This window comes from Miniopterus schreibersii, assembly GCF_964146895.1.
Source record: "Miniopterus schreibersii genome assembly, chromosome: 14".
NCBI lineage: Eukaryota > Metazoa > Chordata > Mammalia > Chiroptera > Miniopteridae > Miniopterus > Miniopterus schreibersii.
Window position 1 is genome coordinate 8,627,776 of NC_138114.1, and position 22,814 is coordinate 8,650,589.

The 22,814-nt window shown below is 43.7% G+C and overlaps 1 protein-coding gene across 6 annotated transcripts; it reads left to right on the plus strand.

Annotated features, from left to right (window-relative positions):
• The first annotated feature begins 3,922 nt into the window (after positions 1 to 3,922).
• On the plus strand, positions 3,923 to 22,207 carry HNRNPF (heterogeneous nuclear ribonucleoprotein F). 6 transcript variants are annotated; one of them, XM_081157708.1, is made up of 6 exons: positions 3,923 to 3,977; positions 4,290 to 4,358; positions 14,905 to 15,151; positions 15,925 to 16,068; positions 17,302 to 17,360; positions 20,298 to 22,207. In XM_081157708.1, the coding sequence occupies exon 6, from the start codon at positions 20,349 to 20,351 to the stop codon at positions 21,591 to 21,593; it is 1,245 nt and encodes a 414-aa protein (XP_081013834.1). In that variant the 5' UTR covers positions 3,923 to 3,977; positions 4,290 to 4,358; positions 14,905 to 15,151; positions 15,925 to 16,068; positions 17,302 to 17,360; positions 20,298 to 20,348; the 3' UTR covers positions 21,594 to 22,207. The 6 variants fall into 6 exon arrangements, with proteins under 6 accessions (XP_081013834.1, XP_081013835.1, XP_081013838.1 ...); XM_081157709.1 differs by having other exon boundaries at positions 14,982 to 15,151; XM_081157712.1 differs by lacking the exon at positions 14,905 to 15,151.
• Positions 22,208 to 22,814: the final 607 nt, after the last annotated feature.

Below are 22,814 nucleotides of genomic sequence, written 5' to 3' on the forward strand. Positions count from 1 at the left end.
AAACCTTTTTTTTCTGTTGTAGGTCAGAAACTTTCAAAGTCAACATTATTAAGATAAAGATCTTAAATTTGTTCCATTTTTCCAGGATAAAACTTGGTTTATTTTTTCATAGTGTTCAAAATATGTTAGCAGGACACATTGCTGTTTAATAAATCCCAAGTGATTAAAAAAGAGAACTTCTTTTTTGTTGTTAAAATTATTTATTTATTTAAATCCTCACCTGAGGATATTTTTTCCATTACTTTTCAGAGAGAGTGGAAGGGGGAGAGAGAGAAACATCGATGTGAGCCACATTGATTGGTTGCCTCCTACATGCACCCCAGCCAGGGCCAGGATTGAGCCTGCAACTGAGGTACATGTTCTTGGCCAGAATTGAACCTGGGACACTTCAGTCCGGGGGCCGACACTCTAACCACAGAGCCAAACTGGCTAGGGGCATAACAGCACATCTTAGTCCAAATGATTTTCTGACTCTGTCATAGAAGTGAAGGCATCTGCATACTCTTGGGTGGAAAAACTTACGATGACAGTTCACAGTGGAGAGAGCTAGACTAGCTCACTAACAGCCAAGTCAGGACTTGTAGGCCCAGTCTGCTGAGGAAATGGTCAAAGTAAGGGCAGATGCTCATTATTGCTCAGTCTCCACCTGCTGTCTTTTGCAAGGCAAAGAAAACAATTTAAGCAAGTAACCTTCAAGCTCAGGGGGCGCCATAATCTCTCTTTCACTATTTAACACTAAGTGCTATTTGAAAGAACTGTCAAGTCCCTGAAAGAGTTGCAGACCAGGGGGCCAGCCTTCCGTGGTGGTGACTGACTTCTTGGATAAGCATTGGTGCTGCTTCAAAGGTGCATTTTTCTATATTGATCAAGAAAAGTTAACTAGATGAGGCTGTGACTACTGAGCTTGCCTGCGTCCCACCTGGGTTATCTTATCCCTCATTTCTACCTATAAAGCACCTGGCCTCAAGGAGAAACATTACATTTGGACAGGACGCATACTGTAGCAGGGCAGTTCAGTTTGCTCTCTCACTTTATCCTTCCCTCAGATGGGAGAGGGTCTGAGTTAGCCTAAAACACCTCTCTCTCCCAGGTTCAAGAGTGTAACAGTTGAGAGTCCAGACCCTGCAACCAGAATGTCTCAGCCCCATGCCCGGACCTGTCACCTGAGTGACCTTAGGAAAGTTACCTTAAGAATTCTGTGCCTCAGTTTCCTTCCACTAAATGTAATGGTAGTATTAACATCTACTGCTGGGTTGCTATGTTTAAATGTGGTTAAGTATTCACAATAGTGCACAGTGAAGATGCAATACATGTTAGCTATCACAACTGCTATGTGACAGATACTGTGATTTTAGTTAAGGGCCTTCACTGGACTTTGGTGATCCTGCCTACCCACTGTCACTCTCCTGGGGAACAGGATCAAAGCTTAATGTGTTCAGTGTTCTTTCAGGGGCTATCAGCTGGAAAATTTTAACAGACCCTAGACAATACAAACTTCTGTATCACTTGTTATGGACTAGTGGTTTCCAGAGAGGAACTTATTTTAAAACAAAATATTTCTTGAAAGGTATTAAATTTGTGCTAATCTACTGACATAAACAACAGGGAATAAACAGGCAGGTCAGTGTGTAAGAGGATATATCTTGGGTTGATCTTCATTTGTGGTGAATTCAATTATTCCTGAATCACAGACCTTAAAGATGCATCTCAAAAAAAAAAAAAAAAAGATGCATCTCTGTGCAGGTACTCTTAAGAATCAAAAAAAATCTCTTGCCCAGCCGGGCATGGCTCAGTGGTTGAGCATCAACCTAGGATCCAGGCGATCAGGGTTTGATTCCTGGTCAGGGCACATGCCCGGGTTGTGGGGTAGGCAGCCGATCAATGACTCTCTCATCATTGATGTTTCTATCTCTCTCTCTCTCCCCCTCCTTTCCTCTCTCTGAAATCAATAAAGATATGTTAAAAAAAAAAAAAAAAGTCTCTTGTTAGATTTCAGAGTTTAGAGGAAATACTTTTGTGGATACAGAGGTGAAAAAGGGTGGCGATCCCTATGGCCCCCCAACTTAAGTGGTCCAAGTAGACCAAGTGTGAGCGAGCATCCTCCAGTTCATGAGATGGGCCAGACATATGTGGAAAAGGCCAGGGATCTGTGGCAACAGTGACTGCTTCCAGCCCTCACTGCGGAAGAGGGCTTATATGTCACTGTGCTGCCATTCACCTCTAAAAAACACCATAGTGCAGCCCAAGTGCCCATCTGCAGATGAGTGGATAAAAAAAGCTGTGGTACATTTATATAATGGAGTACCACTCAGCCATTAAAAAGGAAATCCTTTGTGGATGGACCTGCACATCATGCTAAGTGAAATAAGCCAGTCAGAGAAAGACAAGTACTATATGATTTCACTCATTTGTGCAATCCAGTGAACAAAATAAACAAACGAAACAGAAACGGACTCATAGATACAGAGGACAGCCTGATAGCTTGGGGGGCGGGGGCGTTTGCAGGACTGGGTGGAAAAGGTGAAGGGATTAAGAAAAAAACTTATTGACACAGACAGCAGTTCAGTGATTGCCAGATGGAAAAGGGGGTGAAGGGAGGTAGCAGAGGATATGGGGGGGGGGGGTGAGGTGTTAAATTATGATGGAAGGAGCCTTGGCCTGGTGAACACAAGGTATACAGATGATGTATTATAGTATTGTACACCTGAAACCTATCTAATTTTATTAACCAACGTCACCCCAGTAAATTCAAGAAATGAAAAAAAAATCATAGTGAACACCTGGGATAACACCCTAGGTCTAGGGGCATGTTTGTAACTAGGCCAAGGCCCTAGTCTTGCACTCAGACTACAAGGATTACTGCATCCTTGATGCATGATGAACTGTCAGACTTGCTGGGATCAAAGAGCCCATTAGGCTCAGAGGCCCTCCCAACCAACTACATGAATTATCTTCTTGGACCTGGTTTTGCAGTTCCTAAATTTGGAAGCATTACTATTTTTGGTATAATTTTAATATTTGCTTCAGATTGGCTACTTGCATTTTCTCTCCAGAAAGACTTAATGGAGTCATTGTGGGGTTTCTTAAAAATACTTGATTTTTGTAGGACCCATTTTCTATAATTTTGCCTCTGTCACCTTGTACATTTTCACCTCCTCTGACAACTCCTGTATTTATGCTTCAAATTTTTTTCTCAGAAACAACAACTTCTGACAATCTGTGTTCCTCCATCATCCTTGTCCAAACATAATCACACAGTACTCCAAAGCACTCCCTTAAATGGTGATTTTTAAAATAATTTTCTGCTTAATTTGTGACTTGATTTTATCCACTTTATGAAGTGTCCAAAAAATGGTAACAATGATTAATTCTAGAGCATATCACGAAAAGCCTGCTCTACTGCCGCAGGCGGGTGGTCAATCCCAGGGAGGCAGCCAGGTGGCTCCGGCGCTCGGTAGCTCAGCACCCTGCGCTCCCCTTGAGGCTTCGAGTCACCTTCAGGGGCTTTGGGGATTTTTATCCCAAGTGACCATTACGAAAGCAACCCGTTCATTCCTCCCTAAATCCTGCCGCCACAGCTGCCTCTATCCGTCTCGGGTCCTCAGGTCCCTCTCTCCTCTCCGCAGGAAACGGCCCTCGCTTTCCTTCCTCACGCAGGTCTTCAGCCCAGCCGTCCCTTGGACTCCCTGTTCGGGGGCGCTCCGTCAGTATTTCAGGGCTCAGTAGCGCCCCGCACACGGACGCGTCGCCCGACTCCCCGTCTCCAGCGGCCGCCGCTCGCCTCCGCGCACCGCCCCCTCCGCAGGCCCCGCCCTCCGCCTGGCTGACCAATCCCCGGCTCTGCTTAGGGAGCGACATAATGGCGCCTCGAGGTCGAGTTCCCGGAAGCCAGCCGTGGAGGCCCCGCCCCGCGGCTGTCTTTGCGTCCTTCCGGTTCCCTGGTGGAAGTAGGACTGCGTCGCGTCCTCCTGGAAAAGGTGGGGTTCCTTGGGGAAACCGAGCAGGGCTCGCACCAGCAGTCAGGAGCGGGGTGGGGGCGCGGGTTCCTGGGGCTGCTACTCCCGGGTGTTGGGGAGCGGGGCCGAGCAGGGGGCTTGGACGCCTAGAGCAGCAGCGTTTGAAGCGCTGCGTGCGCACAACGGGCGCGAATTGTGGACTCGGGCCTGTCGCGCTCCCGACCTGGAAGCCCCGCCCAGGGCGCGCAGCCAGGGGTTTCCATGGTGATGGTAAACAAGCCTCAACTGCCTCATCTGCAACTGCCAAGTCCCCCGCGTTCCACCCTCCTCTAGGTGTTCAGAGGGACGACGGAGGCGCCGGATGTGAAGTAGAGCGGGAGCGTGGACGACTTGGAGCCTGAGGTGAGGAGTGGGACGAGCGGAAGGTCCGAGGCCGAGGGTCGCACACCTGGGACCGACTGGGAATAGGGCCCCCTGGGGGTAGGGTGGCGGAGTTGAGATTTGGGGTCCGGGGAGGCAGGATCTGAGCACACCGGGCACCGACCTGGGACGGGGCCTCCTGCTGGTGGGGTGCGAAGGGCCTAATTAGGCGGGGTCTGAGATTCAGGGCCGCACACGGAGATACCCACCCAGGACTGAGCCCACTGGGGTGGGGGTGGCGGGGCTGAGGTTTGGGGTTGGGAGAAGTGGGCCTGAGGTCAAGGGTCTTATATTCGGGGTGAGGTTTGGGGTCCGGAAGGGCAGGGCCTCGTGCGGACTCCAGCGGGAGCAGAGGCCGAGCGCCCCTGCCAGAAGTAAGGTAAGGGGACCGGGCGACCGTCAGAGAAGTTTATTTTAAAATGAAAGCTGTACCTCCACGTGGCTGGAAGCGCTAGGGAGTTGCCCAAGAAGGGCTGGGACTGACTCCGCCCCCTCCCACGTTCCCGCTCGTCGGGCCTGTACTTTCGGTCTCTGCGGCCTTTCTTCCTTTTCGTGCTGCGTGTGTGGCCGGAGCGCCTGCCTGCGTTCGTCTCCTGCCCTGAGAGGTATTGTCTGCATTTTGGCTGGCTCTTTGGTTCTCGTCTTTACCTGGTTGCCACTTTTTCTGAGCGAGCTTGATTAATCGGTAGTTTCTTTTTCCTTGTCTTTCACTTCTTTGTATCTTTGGATATATTTGCTGATTCTTGACTGCGCCTCAGAAAGTTCTGGACGCTCTCGGCGCTCGCGCTGTGCCCTTTGCCTCCCGTGCCCCGCGGGGTTCACTGAAGGTGGCCCCGGTGACGCCAGGCAGTAGAGGGGTCCCGACCTACCCTGGTTTCTTTATATAAACGTTGGGCGGTCACAAGCCCGAAGAGCCCCCCCATCCCCCCACCCCCGCTCCTTCCCTGGGCGCCTGCGAGAGTGCTGCCCCGCGTCCGGGCGGCCCCGGCCTGTCGCAGCCTGTGTCACGCAGGACGCCCTTCGCAGCAGTTTCCTTCCCTTGAAGGCCCGAGGACAAACGAACGTGCTTCCCTCTCTGCTCACTACTGTTCGCGGCGCGCCGGGCCTCTCGCCTGCCCCTGCGGGCCGAGTGCGTAGCGTGCGGGGACCCGCGAGCGGAGGGCGGCGCGGCGGCTTCTGGGCTCCCGGCTCTGGGCTGGTCGGCGGGGGTGGGAGGTCGGGGCAGAAGCCCCTGAGGTTAGGGGCGGCCCTTGCGTGTCCCGAACCTGGTGGAGCTAGGAGAATTTTGAAAGCTGGAAATAATCTTTTAATTCAAAACGCCATCGAAACTACCGATCTTAATGTAATTCTCACTGTTACTTTTAGTCACGTTTTTAAAAGTTAATTATTTGTTTCTGAATTTCCAGTAATGAAAATACTTTGGGTTCTCCGCCGAATAGACAAAAAATATATTAGGGTCTGTCGGTGAAAATTGGTGTTTTCAGTGCTTATTTCTAGATGAGATTTTTTCATTTTAAAATAAGTGAATATTGGGAGAGACTGCTCTATCACTAATGTTAGGGGAGTCCATCCTTTGCTTTGGGAATCTCGTGTTCCTGTATGCATTTCTGTAAATTGATTAGGTTTGTTATTTCCATGTTAGTCTCCTTTTTATTTTATTTTAGTTTTTTAACTGACAAGTGACTGGTTTTCACTTAAGAGTCTAGTTACAAAGCTCCCATTAAACAAGTAAAAATTCGAATTGACTTAAGGGAAAATATTGATTAAATAGAAGAGTTACTCCTTGTTTATGGCCAAAACTGTGAAGAGTGTGGAGACAGGGTGCCCATCAGGGTAGGTGCCTGGAGGGGCTGCATAAATGGGAGGGGGCCCCCTTCCACAGAGGTAACTTCCTGCCAACTTCCCCTCAATATGAGCTCTGGCACTTACTCTTTGTAAAAACCACGTTAATTCACCTTTACTGGGTCATGCACAGAGCTAGGTGTTTTATAACATTTTCTAATCACATGTTCATGGCCAGGCTATAAAGGGGGTATTGGTATTCTCCTCGTTTTACAGATGAGAAAATGGACACCAGGAGACAAGAAGTCATTTGCTCAGTAACACAGTTGGGCCTGGCACTTAGATCTTTCTGAACTTTCTGACAGACAGCCATTCCCTGCCAGGGCCTCTGCCCCCATCTGGTTGTCCTGAACCAGGGTAGTTGTGGAAGACAAAAGGCAGGGCAGAGGGAAAACCAGGATCAGCTAAGACCAGCCTGTCTTATTTTATAGCACATCCCAGACATAATAAGATTTTTATTCATATTTCAGCTTGTATTTCTAAGGATCTTTATAACCACAATACCATCACACCTAGAGAAATAATAATTCCTTGATATCAACAAATACCCAGTGTTCAAATATACCTAATTGTTTAATAAATATTTTTATACAGCTGCTGGGTTTGAATTGGTATCCAAATAAGGTCACACCTTATATTTGGTAGATTATCTTTTTTAATGTCATTTAAAAAAAATCCTCACCCAAGGATATGTTTTCATTGATTTGAGAGAGAGAAGAGAGAGAGAAACATCAATGTGAGAGCGAAACATGGATCAGCTGCCTCCTGCATGCCTCCTACCAGGGATCGAGCCCACACCCACTATACGGCATTTGCCCTGACCAGAATCGAACCAGCAACTTTCAGCTGCACAGGACAACATCCATCCAACTGAGCACACTTGCCAGGGCTATATCTTTTAAATTATGTTGTAATCCAGAGCAGTGTTTTACAATAGAAATAAAATGCAAGCCACATATGTAATAATTTAGTTTAACCTAATATATATCTAAAATATTCATTTATTATATTTTTAAATTACATTTTTCATGCTTTTTTCAAACTAAGTGTGTACTTTATTATTTACAGCCACCTCAGTTTGTGCCAGCCAAGTTTCAAGTGTGATAAGTGACTGCCTTATTAGTAACCATCTAGATATAGGTGGTTCTCCATTCTTACAAGATTCTTCTTTGTTGAACAAATCAGGTTGTATGTCATGTAGAGGTCTTAACTCACTCTGGGTTTTTCTGATTGCATTCCTGTGGTAGTGCTTGAATCTCTGTACTCTGCATTTCCTGTGAAATGGTATTTACCTCTAAAGGCTGTTCTGATTCGGTTGAGATATTTTTGTGGAAAATAACTTTTCATTTGAGGTGGTGTGTACTTCTGCCAGAGGGCATCTATTGGTTGGTGTGCCCCATTTGTGATGTTAGCAGCCAGAGATCATTCCCTAGATCCATTGTTTTGTTAATGTTTCCAAATTAGTTTTTTTGTTGTTTTTTTTTTAAATATATCTTTTATTGATTCCAGAGAGAGGAAAGGAAAGGGAGAGAGAGAGATAGAAACATCAATGATGAGAGATTCATTGATCGGGCCCACAACCCGGGCATGTGCCCTGACCGGGAATGGAACCCTGATCACCTGGGTCCCAGGTCGATGCTCAACCGCTGAGCCACGCCTGGCCCGGCAATTAGTTGATATTTTAAGTATTTTTTCTCATTTATTAGGAATACTTCTATAGAAAGGAAATTTCTGTGTTAATCATTTGATTACTCTAAGATGTACTTTATAAAAGGCAGGTTTATTTGTTTTTTTAAATTTATTGATTTTAGAGGCAGCCGAAAGGAGGAAAGAGAGAAACGTTGATTTGTTGTTCCACTTATTCATTGGTTGATTCTTATATGTGCCCTGGCCTGGAATCAAACTGCAACCTTGGAGTATCAGGACAACCAACTGGGCTACCCGACCAGGGAAAGGCAGGTTACATTTTTTTATTCCTTCCTTATGTTTATCAGTATGCAGCATAATGAACTGAATCCCTAGCATGTACCAAAGACAGTTTTTCTGGTACCATTATGAGTTCATGAATTTTGACATATAGCATATATGTTAAACATATAGTGTTTTAATCCACAGTAGGTTTTATTCTCTTTGCTCAAATTATCCAAGTTTTGGCCAGTGGGAGCCCTTCAAATTGGTTCTTGGCTTCCGTGATTTAAGGTATAATAATAAATACTTCATTAAGTGGATCCACTAAAGTTTATCAACTGGACCTCTAGTGATGGGTAATTTGGCTGTTTCTAGTCTTTTTCTGTTGAAAATAGTGCTGCAGTGAATAGCCTTTGGGAAAAAAGGTGGCTTTTCCCTTTTTTGACCATAGGGGTTGAACCATTTAATATTTCCACAAACAGTATTTGAGAGTGCCTGCTTATCTACAGCCTGCTTATCTACAGCTTTGCCAAGGAAACATGTTAGCAAACTTCTGTATTATTCCCACTATGATAGGTATTTTAAACGTTATTTAAAATTTTAGTTTATTTTACATGGGTGAGGTTGAGCATCATCTTTTCATGTTTAAGCTCTTTTTGTTCGTTTGGGTTGTTGGACATTTTGTGTCTTTTTAGAGGCTGTTTATTAATAACACTTGGGAAATAAATTGCAAATATCTTTCCCATTTTATCATTGGTATTTTTGCTTAGCTTAATAGTGTTTTTGGCCATGCATAGGAGGCGTGGCTTTTTAATGTAATCAGAATTTATGGTATTTTCCCCATATCCTGGTTTTTGAGACATGGTCAGGAAAATTTTCCCTATTCTCAATTGATAGAAAGGTTTATCTATTTTCTATTTTTCTTTTTATTATTTAGGATATTTCTTAGTATTTCTCATAAAACATGAAAAATTCTTAGTTAACTAATATTTTGCCTTCATTAATATGTTAGTGTGACAAATTTCAGTGACGATTAACTTTGACATGATGAACTACAGTTGCATTCCTGGAATAAACCCAATGTGGTCATGATGTAGTATTGCTTTGTGTATTGCTGGATTTGGTTGGCTTTAGGGTTTTTTTTCTTCTGAGTTCATGGCTGAAATTAGCCTGTGTAACTTGTTAAGCCAATTCTAAAACTCTTGGAAATGGAAAATCAATTCCAGGTTAATTGTAGATCAAAATGTAAAAATACAGATACAAACAGAGCTTTATAAGGTGAAAAAAATCTGTGTGGCCTTGGGCTTAGGAAAAGGTTCTCTTAAACAGGACCTAGAAAGTGATAATTAAAAGGAGAGGGTGGGGAGCCCTGGCCAGGTAGTGCAGTTTGTTAGAGCATTGTCCTGATATGCCAAGGTTGTGGATTCAGTCCCTGGTCAGGGCACGTATAAGAGTCAATAGTGCCCAGCCGGGCGTGGCTCAGCAGTTGAGCATCAACCTAGGATCCAGGAGATCTGGGTTCGATTCCCGGTCAGGGCACATGGCCCAGGTTGTGGGCAGCAGCCAATCAATGACTCTCTCATCGTTGATATTTCTATCTCTCCCTCTCCCTCTCTCTGAAATCAATAAAGATATATTTTTTTTAAAAAATCAACCAGTGAATGCGTAAATAAGCGGAACAACAAAATCAATGTTTTCTCCCCCACCCCCTTCTCTAAAATCAATAGGTAAACAATTTTTAAGCGGGGGTGGGAATGGAATACTAGGATGAAGTCTGAACTCCTTCTAGGTTCCCCGATAGCGCACCTCTTTGTTTTCAAAGACCCTCGCCCAGCATGAGTATTTCAGATCCTTACCTCTCTTATTCTAATTTAGTGCATTTTAATAGGTTCTGATTAACTCAGTACACTCCAAATAATGTTTCAGCACGTAACAAGGATTTTAAAATGGAGAGATTTTACATTCTTGTTCTAATCTTTGCAACTCAGTGTGCATTTTAATACTTGCACAGCAGACCTCAATTTGTACTTGACACATTTCAAGTGCTCAGTAGCCGCATGTGGCTAATGGCTACCATATTTTTATTCTTTTTGCCTAACTTGTTCTTTTTCCAAAGCAATTTTTTCTATAGTTTAATTTTAGGATTTTTAGCAACATGTGCCTTTAAAATGTTTGCTGGGAACTACATAATTTATCCTTTTTAATAAAAAAATGATTTTGAGAGGGAAAAAGAGATCGATTTGTTGTTCTACTTACTGATGCATTCATTGGTTGCTGCTTGTATGTGCCCTGCCCGGGGACTGAACCCACAATCTTTGCTTATGGGGATGATGCTCTAACTAACTGAGCTACCCGGCCAAGGCCTACAGTTTATCATTAAGCCAGGAAAATTTCCTTCTATTTTTTATCTGTTCTCTTGCCTCCATTTGTGTCTTTATCTCCTGAATTTGTTATTCACGTGTTATTTCTCCAGTCCTGTGTTATATCTTATGTCCTCCAGATTTCATATCTTCCCCCCTTATTGTTTCTACTTCTTTTCTTTGATATTTTTATTTTATATTTAAATATAACTGCCCTTGACCAGGAATCAAACCAGCAACCCCCTGGTGCATGGGATGACACCCAACCGAGCCACAAGGCTAGGGGGAGATATTTCTTCATTTGGTTTTCAGGCCACTGTCCTTTCTTTCAACTCATTACTGACTTTTAAATTTGAAGCTCAGTTTTTAGTATTAAAAAGTTTAATTCTGTAATTGAGTATCTGAAAGTGCTCGTTTTTTTCTGTTAAAATATGGTTTTGCCCAGCACTTGTTCTCTGAAAACCACTGTCTGAGCTGTTTCCCTGTGTGTTGTATTCTCTCCGGGTGCTGGAAGCCCCTCAAGGACATTGTCATGTTCCTTTCCTCTTCTTAGCTCTGTTCTCCACTCTCACGGATAGTGTGCTGTGGTCCCTGAACAGCGAACATTGAGCACAAGGTGCTACAGTGGTCTCCACTCCTGTGGCAGCTGCATGGGACCTTACAAGGTGTCAGCTCTCCATGGAGCCCCAGGAGGAAGCTCTAGGCCCCTGAAGGACACCTTCTTAAGGAGGCTGTGGGCATGTACTGCAGAGGTCCCTGTGGAGACCACAAGTGTAACCCACTGCCCTCCTGAGGCCTTTAGCCCAGGTCCAGAATCAGACTGCGTGCCCACCCCAGGTCTGCTTGCTTCAGGGGAGAGAGCTACAGAAAGTTGGGGGGGGGAGGGTAATTGGGAGATTATTTTCTTTAGTAAAAATCCACCTCACCCCCCAATCATATTTTCTACTGTGGGGAGAACACTCCCAATTAGTACAGATGATGAAATTTCCCCTCAATTGAAAATAGATTTTATCTTTAGCAAGGGGAGTCTAACAGTAGTCTTCCTCTTTACTGATTTTAGAGAGGAGAGAGAAACATCTATGTGAGAGAGAAGCATCGATCGGTTGCCTCAACCTACCAACTGGGAATCGAACCTGTGACCTTTCAGTGTATAGGATTGTGCTCCAACCAACTGAGCCACACCTGGGCAGCAGTGTTTCTTTTTATGAAGACCACCCAATACATGTATTTTTCTCTGTTGTAACTTTAGAGTCACCTACAAAATGAAATCAGTAACATTAGATCAGTGATTTTCAACCTGTGTGCCACAAGAATTTTTAAAACATGCAATACCTGACTATATTTAGTCAGGGGTACTGACTTCTTTTGCCTTAGATTGTCAAATAAAAAAATGACAGCCAAAACAACAATAGTTGTCTGCTGTGAATGAATCACCTATTTTTAAAAATCAGTTTGTGTGCCATGAGATGAAAAGGTTGAAAGTCGCTGGTATAGATCAATGTCGAATATGGTAGGTACAAGCAACAGGTCGCTACTAAGCATTTGAAATGTATTAGTCAAATTGATAAGGGCTATAAGTATAAATACACACAGGATTTTAAGAGTTAGTATGAAAAAATGTAAAATAGCTCATTAGAGTTAAAATTACTGAAATTTAAAAATAGAGAGCAATGGTTGCTTGTTCTGTTGGATAAAAATTTGTCCCTTAAGCATCATAGATGTTATTTACCTGACATCACATTATACTGTTTTTGCTTTTTAGTTAACACAGCTTTTGAGAAATATGAGTACTGAGGAAAAACAGTGTATTACCCCAGACTTAGCTATACTAAGAAACTAAAGGGTCTATTGTTAAAGATAATAGAAAACAGCTTTCCTGTTGCTTATAGATCATGACATATCCCCTTTGATGGATAAAAATGTAGTAATAGCAATAAACACTTAAAATATTAATGTATTTCATGATCCATCTACACCTTCTCCCTTAGGTAGCACAGTGTCTTGAACTTGTCATGTGCAAATTAGGTAAGAGTTCTCACACTTTGGGGGCATGAGCCCCTTGGAAATTTAGGTATGTAACAGTGTGTCGGTACTTTTTTTTTTTTTTTTAGAAGTTGGTCCAGACCTTCATCATATTCTCAAGTTAATTCCTGACAGCAAGAAATATTTAAAAGCAACTAAATTGAGACTTTATAAAATTGCTGGGTTGGAAGAGACTTTTGACGTTTCCAATGTAATTTGTAGTAGAGCCCGAAAACATAACAGAGAGGGGTCTGGGTTCTGCTCACATACTATCCCATGAGAGGGAATTGCTGCTTTTTCATAACTATCTGCTCAAGTGGAAAACAAATATGAGCAGCAGAAATGTATCTAAAATTCTCTTGTGGGTTTAATAAGAACGGAATATAAAGATTAAAAGGATTTTCCACAAAATAAAAATATTTATACAACACCAAAACATGCTGGCAAAGGGTTGCATTATAAAGAATTTGAACAAACATCAGGGAGAATAAGAAGGGTAATATGCAAAGGAATAAAAGAATACCGTCTTCTGACTTCTACTTTGAAACCTTAGCTGTTGGGGCCAGGGATTGGGGGATGGAATGGAGTTTCATGTTCCTTCCTCTGCATTGCTTCTGGTCTGTTTAAATGTCACTTCTTCAGAAGACCAATGTAAATTCTCATTTTCTAGTTTTTGTTTATCTCAGAATTTGTCATTAGACATTTCTTTGTCTGTTTCTCACTTTCCATGGAAGGGCTAGATTTTGAATCCTATCACCCAGATCCAATGATTACCAATTATGGACAGTTCTCTACATCCCCCCTGTACTTCACTCAGATAATTTTGAAGCAAGTCTTAGCCATCACACTGTTTCATCCACAAATACGTCAGAGTGAATTTCTAAAAATTAATTCCTTTATTTTTACTGTTCACTGTTCTGTGGACCTGCTTCTTGTAAGTGCACAATATATCTGGGTTAATGAGTGACTCTAGTTTGGTTAATTTTATCTACTGCACATCACTGAAATCCATTCACATTTTTCAATTTCCACCACAATGTTTCTGTTGCAGGGTACCATTAGTTCTTCCTAAACTTGTCTAATTCCTTCCCATGCATCTGTTCTCACCATTCTTTCCAGACAGCAGCTGGACTGTTCAGTTGAAAGCAAAACACAGAATGCATTTTGTAATGCATTATATATTTTGAAACAATTACATTACTTCCCATTGGCCTTTAAATCAAGTCCAAAAATACCAAACCATTGTTGTTTATTGCAAGTGTTTTCAGGTGCCTTCTGTCTTAGCGCACAGCAGGCTACCTGGTGTATTCTGTACTTGTTGTTCCTTCACTGGCAGGAACCATTATCGTGACTGATCAATTATTAACACTCGTCTTGCTGGTGTCACCAACCAGTTAAGCCAAGAAGACTCATGTAAAAACTACTTAACTGTAACAAATACATTCAAATACAGTAAGTGAGAAAATGCATGCCAGTCATATAAACCACCAAATATATACTTTGAAGAGGATTTTAAGAAGCGAAATAAATGCTTGCGAAGCAGTCAAGGTACCCATTTCTGTAGACATATTCTTTGCACAGACTTTTTCAGATTGTTTTACCTTATGTTGAAGGTGTGAGTTTTTAGTGTCTGTCTCTCACTTTCCATGGGATGGCTAGATTTTGAATCTTATCACCCAGCTTCAACAGTTAACCAGTTAGGGACAGTTTTTCTCTACATTCCCCATCTACTTAGATAATTTTGAAGCAAACCCCAGCCAACACACCATTTCATCCACAAATACTTCAAAATGCATTTCTAAGTAGTAATCTTTTGTTTTTAAACATAACAATTCTGTCATACCTAAAATAATATGCTTTAAAAGCTAATTTCTAGTCATTGTTCAAATATCTCTTAAATTGTCCCATAAATGTTTACCAGTTTGCTTAAATCAAGATCCAGATATGTCCTTGATGAAACTCTTAATTTTATTCATGGTTTGTTGAAGGGCTGGCTCATTTGTCTTTTCAGTTACAGTTTATAATTCCTGATATAAAATAACTAAGTCACTGCTTACATTACTGCAGTTGCCTTGTAATTGTTTTCTAGTGTGTTTATATAAATTAGGATTTAGAGGTTCATGAAATGTAATTGCTTGTTAGGTATATAGTTCTGTGTTTTAAAATTAATCTTTTAAAAATTGCAAACTATTGACGAGTCTGGTCAGATCTACAAAAGAAGGTGCTCTTGTTCCTCTATACCCACTAGTTCCCATTCTAAATTCTTCCTGCCTTCAAAGATGGGTTTTTTTCCTTTAAGTTTTACGGTTTCTCCTTCCACATAACCTTGCCCGCCCTCCCCGCTGGTACTCTGGACTTTTCCCCACACTGGCACCTTTCCTGTGAACTCAGAACAGTCTTCCTCGTTGCTTTTCTTCCCTCCTCCCACTTCCTGCCTTGGCCAACCGCGCGGGCTGCGGGGCCGCACCTGCAGGACGCGTTTCCATTGGTGACATCTTGGCGGGCCCGTCGGTGGCACTTCCTCCTTTACACCCCGTGACCCACGTCCGGCTCGCCGCCCTCCCAGTCACGCGGCCTCAGCCTACGGGACGCAGCCCCGCGCGCCGCGCCGGCCTTCCGGACTCCGGATCCAGGCCAGTCGTGGTGAGCCGCCGCGAGCGGACGACCCCCCGCCCGCCTCCCCCAGCCCCGCGTTTGGGGCAACTCTTCCCCACCTCCCCACTCTCCGACCGTGCCCCCCTTTTCTTTCTTGCCCCCGCTGCCCCAGGAACTTTCCCCCACCCCCACCCCGCCCCAGGAAGTCCCCCGGCGCGGGAGCTCCGCCCTAGCCCTGGAAGCCACCGGCTCCCTGCGGGTCCCGGGAACTCTCGGCGGTCGTAGGGAGCCCCCCTTGATAGGGAGCTCCGCCTCCTCGGCCCCCCTCTTCGAGACCCGGGCAAGCCGGCGGGAGAACTCTTCCCTCAGCGGGCAGAGAACTTCCTCCCGGCGTTCCCGTAAGCCCCCCGACCCGCGGGCTCCCCTCGCTCCGCCGGGCCCGGGAAGCCGTGAGGCCTTGTGCCCTCTTACCCCCACCCCCACCCCCGCGGGTCCGGGTGAGCGGTTCTCCGCCCGCTCCCCCCCTTCCGTCGCCCGCTCGCTCCCCCGCGCGCAGCTCGCTCCGCCCCGGAAGCGGCCGTTGACCCCGCCCATGCTCTGGAGGGGGCGCCCTGGGGTCCGGCGTTACTCGCTGCTGGGCTGACGGAGGCGGTCGGGGCGGCAGGTGAAGGCGGAGCGAACTCCTGTTCCTGGTTCCGGTGCCCGTGGGCCCCGGGAGCTCCACGTCCGGGGCCGCGGTTACGCTTCCCGCCGAAATCGCTCCGACGCGCCCCTGGCGGCTGGCGCTTCAGCCTCGCACTAACGTACTCGCAACCGGGCAGTTTCAATTTCAGGTTAACAACAGGAGATGCACCTGGAGTTTCCCCAGAGCCCTCTGCGTTTTTAAGCGTCGGGTGGAATTGGGTCCTTGGCTGTAGACCGCGCTCGCTTGATGAAAATAGACATCGGCCCTGCTCCCGTCAGCGGTAAGTCTTAAAGCAAACAGCCAACCAACCGTGTGACCCTGAGGCGGTGTCTGCCGCGGGCTGGGGCTTAGAAATAGAACTTTGCGAGTAATTAAGGCGTCCGGGACAACCTGGCTGTGTGTGCTGCCAGCTGCAGGTTAAAACTCGTTTACAAATGAGGGCGAAAGTGCTCTTCGGGTCTCGCCGGAACAGGACTGACGGCGGGCCGCGTTCCCGGCCCGGAACCTTCGAGAAGCTGGGAGGTGCGGTTTAAGCCGCCCTGTTTACTCCACCGATAAACCTAATCAGCCGGGTCCGCGAGGGCGCCACCCAGTTTATCTTGATTGGATCTGCTTGAATCCGAATTCAATCCCGTCTAACCAGTAGCGTGAGGGAAGCCCGTTCGGGAGAGCCTCGCGGGAGTCCGGCAGCCTGTTAGAAACGCAGACTCTCTTCGGCCCCGGATATAGCGTTTTAAATAATAGTTTACATTTATGCGGGGTTTCCTTCCCAATAGTGCCTAACGTAATAATCACAGGGGCCTAGTAAGGCAGGGCAAATAATAAGGCAACAGGCTCAGCGAAATTAACTTTCCCAGTTCTTTGTTTCTAAAACTAACAATGTAGCTTAGTTTTCAGACGTATTCCCCATACTTAAGCAAATAGTCTAGGCCTTTGGGTACAGCCTTATCGCGTGACTTGGAGCGATGGTAGTAACGCTGTTTTTCCTGTTGAAAGCATATGTCATTCAACGTTTCTTCCCCTTATCCTTAGTTAATTAAAAGGTTAATGTTAGGTCACGGGAAGTGAAGTTAATCTAGTAAAACTGGGAAAGAAAGCCTTGAGTGTCTCCACCTTGCCACCGAGGATGTTTGTAAATTACAATCCCTGTTGTTGGATTTCTAGCAAACTTTCTCTGGGGTCCATCCCAGTGAAAATAGGCTGCCCCCTGCTCAGGCTCTGGTCTTGCCCCACCCCCACCTGCTCTCAATATTTAAATTTTCTTACTGTGATTAAAGTTTTCTGTATAGAAACTTGGGACTTGAGTTGTCTCTTCGGGGCAAGTGGGAGTTCCCTTGCAGTTATCTTCTGTATTACACTAAGAAGAGGTAAATCTTGTAAATGCTTGAGGGCAAGCCCCAGCCCTGCTTTGTTTCTCTAAGGAAGGCAGCACCTAGCACCAGAACCACCACCTCTGGTTGCTCTGGTGAGTGCTTGGACACTGAGGCTAGATGGCCATATTGCTCTTTTTTAGGACAATTCGCACCTACCAGGAGTGTCTCCGGCTGTGGGCATCCCCCCTTGTTCTTTAAGGTGAGCTATTTTAAGAAAAGTAATTTCTGTTCATATCTGTGTTATATTCAAGTAGAAAATTTTCTTAAGAATGTGAGATTTAAATTTTTGTCCTAAGTACTATAAGTCTCTGCAAAGAATCTAAATATAGAGGATTCTGAAAGCAAAAGTGAAAATATTTTAGTTTTTTGTGGTGTTTAATTGCATAAATAATACTTACGAAATGCGTGTTCTTTTTTATGCTTCCTGCGTGTCTTTCTTGGCCTAACTGGGCTGCCATATTCTAGAGGAAGATATTGACCCTCCCCCACGTGGTCTTCAGTTAATCCCTTGCTAATCTTAAACCTGCTGTGCCTGGGGGTGGGGCAGCAGTGACCCACAGAGCTGACAGTCTGTCCCCTCAGGCTTCCAATGCAGTTTTGAAGATATCTTTTAAACACAGCAAGTATGCTATGGTAGCATAGAATAATAAGATTTAGTTTGTAGCAGGGGGAAGATCTTTTGGAACTGTGGCATATTTGAGCTGAGGCTTTAAAGATTATAATGTAGGATTTAGCTAGACTGAAGGTTGGAAGGAATGCATTTGGAGAGAATTACCATGTGTGTCAGATCCAAGGGAGCAAAGAGCCTGGCACATTTCAGGCATGGGAATAAACAGGAGATTTTAAAATGGTGGGGTGGTATGAGTTAGTAGATAGTGTGTTGCAGGCCAGAGTTGCAAGACCTTCAAACCCCTTAGCCCTGTGGTTTGTGTTCCAATGTTAGTGGAAAACCTCGGCAGACTTGCAGTGGGAGAGGGACATAAAGTCACCTTAACATGGAACACTTCAGCTACAGATTGAGTTGCAATATGAGCTAGCCATTATGCTTGGAGAAGTTTAAGAACCAGATCCAAGTATCCTGGAATGGGCTATTGGTATAGGAATTAGAAATATGAGGGCAATGCAGAAAGAAAATGACAGTTTGATCATTGATACCACGAAGGAATTATTCAGCTCATTCTTTGCCAAGCTCAGACTGAATATAGAACCGTAAGAAGCCTTTATTGTTGACATCAAGAGTTACTGATAGGGTTTAGGGGTGTGGTTAGGGTTGAGAATGGGATCACCTGAGAATAATGAATTCGTTGGATTTGAGGCAGAAGGCCTCAAATTTATTTATTACATTGAATATTTAAGTTATGAAAATTATGGTTCGAAACATAACTTGTCAGTGATTTGTTTTCTGTAATACTAGTGCAGTTGAGTATTGCATACATTTATTACCAGTTTGCTTTTCCTTAGCTTAAATTACCTAATCATGCTTTCTATTTTTTATAAATTTTGGGTTTTTAAAGAAAAATTAATTTAGACGTTCTTTTTATATATATTTGTCCATATTTTGCACTAATATTGTAAATAACTCATTCCATCAGAGATGCTTTTGTGATTCATTTGAGCTAAGTTTCTATTATTTTATTGTTTTCTACTCATGCCCACGTTTCTTGAAAAGTTATCTCTCTTACCACTGATTTTAATGGCTGCATCTATACTTGATGTGAAATGACACTTTTCATGAAACATTTAATTTCCACATCAGTACATGTACCCATTTTGAGCATTGGTCACTAAAAATAAATTTTTAGTTCTATCGATATTTTTGTCTCTTATGCATATGTTGCTATCAGATGGTTCAATTCCTACTCTTCAGAAGACTTGAACTCTGGGTGCCAGATGCCATTTGCACTTTATGACACCCTATGAGAAGGGCAACTCTCACCCCTCTTGTATGTGGAGGAGTTCTTTTTCCTCCTAGTCCTTCAACAAAATGTAGCAGAAAATGTGTATCATGTAATGTTATTTTAAAAAAACTTTTAGAGAGAAACATCAATTTGTTCTTCCACTTATTTATGCATTTATTGGTTGGTTCTTGTATGTGCCCTGACCTGGGGATTAGACCCGCAACATTGACACATTGGAGCAGTGTTCTAACCACTGAACCACCTGGCCAGGGTCAAACTTTTATTTATATATGAACCTTGAGAAGCTTATTTGATTTCTGTGTTTGAGGTGCACATAACTAATATTCTGTTGATGGACTTGTCTGCTTGTCTGGATGTGATTTCACCTTGGTCTCACACTTGACTCATTTTGTTTGATTTGACAATCTAGAAGAAAATGATCCTTAGACTCTGGAAACCATTGCTGTCTTACATCCTTGCAGCTTTGCTTATAAAGAGAACACTGACTCCCGGTGTCAAAGAAAATGTTATTCTATATTGTGGTTTAAAGTAGTCTGTGATCATCACTTGTTTTACTTCTATAGCGTCGAAGAATCTACAGGAGCTCTTATTAATGAACTACCAAATTTCATCATGACAAATACCTGGATTAAACATATAACAAGAAAATGCTCTTGTCTAACCTGACTAATATGTAGATTCCTATGTTCAGTGCACCAAGTTACACTAGCCTCCTGCCTTTTACTTTAGTGATGCAGTAGTACATCTCATCTGTTTTCTTCTAGTTGAGTTCTCTTACCATTTCTGAATGTTGCTTTTACTTTAGTGATGCAGTAGTACATCTCATCTGTTTTCTTCTAGTTGAGTTCTCTTACCACTTCTGAATGTTGCCTGAGTTGATTCTCTTGTCTTCCCTTCTAGAACTTGAGTAATTGACCATTAGAATTTACAGATTTTGAGATACTGATTGAAGCTTCCGGGTCACTACTTTGCTCTTCAAATTTTACTCTAAATTCTAATTACCTTTTTAAAATACCCACCCCCAGTTGTTTCTCAGTCTGTTGGAAAATATGTACGTTTTTTGAAAGACCTGGGACTGAATCTCAACTCGAATGTATTTTGGGGCATTTCAACTTCTCTTATCCTTCCTCTCTGTAAGGGGGAGAAAACTGTATTTACTGCATGTTCTTGTTATACATTTGAAAGGGAAAATTATGTAGTTTTTGCTTTCTTTTCAGCCACAAAAAGCAGCAGCTGGGCTTGTTTGAAGTCTGCCCTGTCAAGTGTCCATGATGCTGGGCCCTGAGGGAGGTGAAGGCTTTGTGGTCAAGCTTCGTGGCCTGCCCTGGTCCTGCTCTATTGAGGATGTGCAGAATTTCCTCTCCGGCTGCATAATTCATGATGGGTCCGCAGGCATTCATTTCATCTACACTAGAGAAGGCAGGCAGAGTGGTGAGGCTTTTGTTGAACTTGAATCAGAAGATGACGTGAAAATGGCCCTTAAAAAAGACAGGGAAAGCATGGGACACCGATACATTGAGGTGTTCAAGTCCCACAGAACCGAGATGGATTGGGTGTTGAAGCACAGTGGTCCAAACAGTGCTGACACCGCTAATGATGGCTTCGTGCGGCTTCGAGGACTCCCATTTGGATGCACCAAGGAGGAAATTGTTCAGTTCTTCTCAGGGTTGGAAATCGTGCCAAATGGGATCACATTGCCTGTGGACCCCGAGGGCAAGATTACAGGGGAAGCCTTTGTACAGTTTGCCTCACAGGAGTTAGCTGAGAAGGCTCTAGGGAAGCACAAGGAGAGAATAGGGCACAGGTATATTGAAGTGTTCAAGAGCAGTCAGGAAGAAGTTAGAACATACTCGGATCCCCCTCTGAAGTTCATGTCTGTACAGCGGCCAGGGCCCTATGACCGTCCAGGCACAGCCAGGAGGTATATTGGCATTGTCAAGCAGGCAGGCTTGGAGAGGATGAGGTCTGGTGCTTACAGTGCAGGCTATGGGGGCTATGAGGAGTACAGTGGCCTCAGCGATGGCTATGGCTTTAGTGCTGACCTGTTTGGAAGAGACCTCAGTTACTGTCTCTCTGGGGTATATGACCACAGATATGGAGATGGCGAGTTCACTGTCCAGAGTACCACTGGACACTGTGTCCACATGAGAGGGCTGCCATACAAAGCCACAGAGAACGACATTTACAACTTCTTTTCTCCTCTCAACCCTGTAAGAGTCCATATTGAGATTGGCCCTGATGGAAGAGTGACGGGCGAAGCTGATGTTGAGTTTGCCACTCATGAAGAAGCTGTGGCAGCTATGTCCAAAGACAGGGCCAACATGCAACATAGATACATAGAACTTTTCTTGAATTCCACAACAGGGGCTAGCAATGGGGCATATAGCAGCCAGATGATGCAAGGCATGGGGGTGTCAGCCCAGTCCACTTACAGTGGCCTTGAGAGCCCATCTGTGAGTGGCTGTTACGGAGCTAGCTACAGTGGCCAGAACAGCATGACTGGATATGACTAAATTTTGTAGAGCATTTGAGTTGTTATAAATTTTCATAGGCAACCAACAAGCAGTGAAAAGCAGTTATTACTTTAGAAGAAGCTGTGGGGACCCATTTTGCACCATTGAGTTTGTGAAATCTGGATTAAAGAGTTACCTCTTCAGTGTTTTCTCATGCAAACTTTCTTCTGGCATGTGATATTGAGTAAACTAAAACTTTTCAGTTTTTTTCAATATTTTGATAGTGTCCTTCAGGGGGTGATGTTATCTGACTTCAAGTAGTTTTAAGTACATCAAATACGGATCTTTTACACCATATCACCATGAACACATTGGGGAGATGGATTTTTGGGAAACTCAAGGTGCTAGATTCCCTAACTCAAAGGAACATTTCTCATGTTTGTTCATTCTAGTTTATTTTCATTTAAAATCTCTTAGGTTAAGTTTAAGCTTTTTAAAAGTTAGTTTTGGAAATTGAGACACATTACTAATACTGTAGGAATTGGTGAGGCCTTGACTTAAAGCTTTCTTTACTGTGATTTCCTTTTGGGTGTATTTTGCTAAGTGAAATTTGTTAAAAAAAATTTTTTTGTTAACTAAACTTTTTTCTTAAAATAAAGACTTTTTCACAATGACTGGCATAGACTATCTACTCACCAAAAAGTAGCAAAACGACTGGGTGGTTGAAGAGAATTCATTTAAATAACTATTTCAGTGTGAATTTAAAAATAATTTAGCACATCAAATCTGATTTTCCTTATCTTTTTACTAGGAAGCTAAATTGAAAGTAATCTTTTTGAAAGTATTATGTATATATGGGTGGTAGAAATGGTGACTTAGGAACACATCCCAGAAAGCAGGAAAGTAGAAGCACACAGTCCCAGCCTCCTATGACTCGTGCTCTGTTCTTCAGCCCTGCTGGTCCCTCACATGCTAGAGTCACATCCATTTCTCAGCCTAGAGATCTACAGTTTTTCCCCTCCATATTTAATGGCTATTTCTATAGGGTACAGACCTGGTTTAGCAATTCCAGGTTATTGCAGGATACACGTAATCTTAAGGTTTTAGACATATCTCCAAGATTGTTACAAAATTGTCATCTGCCTAGCAGTGTAAAGTAGCATCCAAATTCCAGCCAGCTCTGCACATGGCATATTACCATCACGTTTAACTTTATGACCTGCACTAAATAAAACGAAGATTCTAAAATGTGAATGGAGTTTATTTTTTTACTGATTTTTT

Coding starts and splice junctions, on each gene's coding strand:
- HNRNPF (XM_081157708.1), top strand. CDS start 20,349: ATGATGCTGGGCCCTGAGGGAGGTGAAGGCTTTGTGGTCAAGCTTCGT.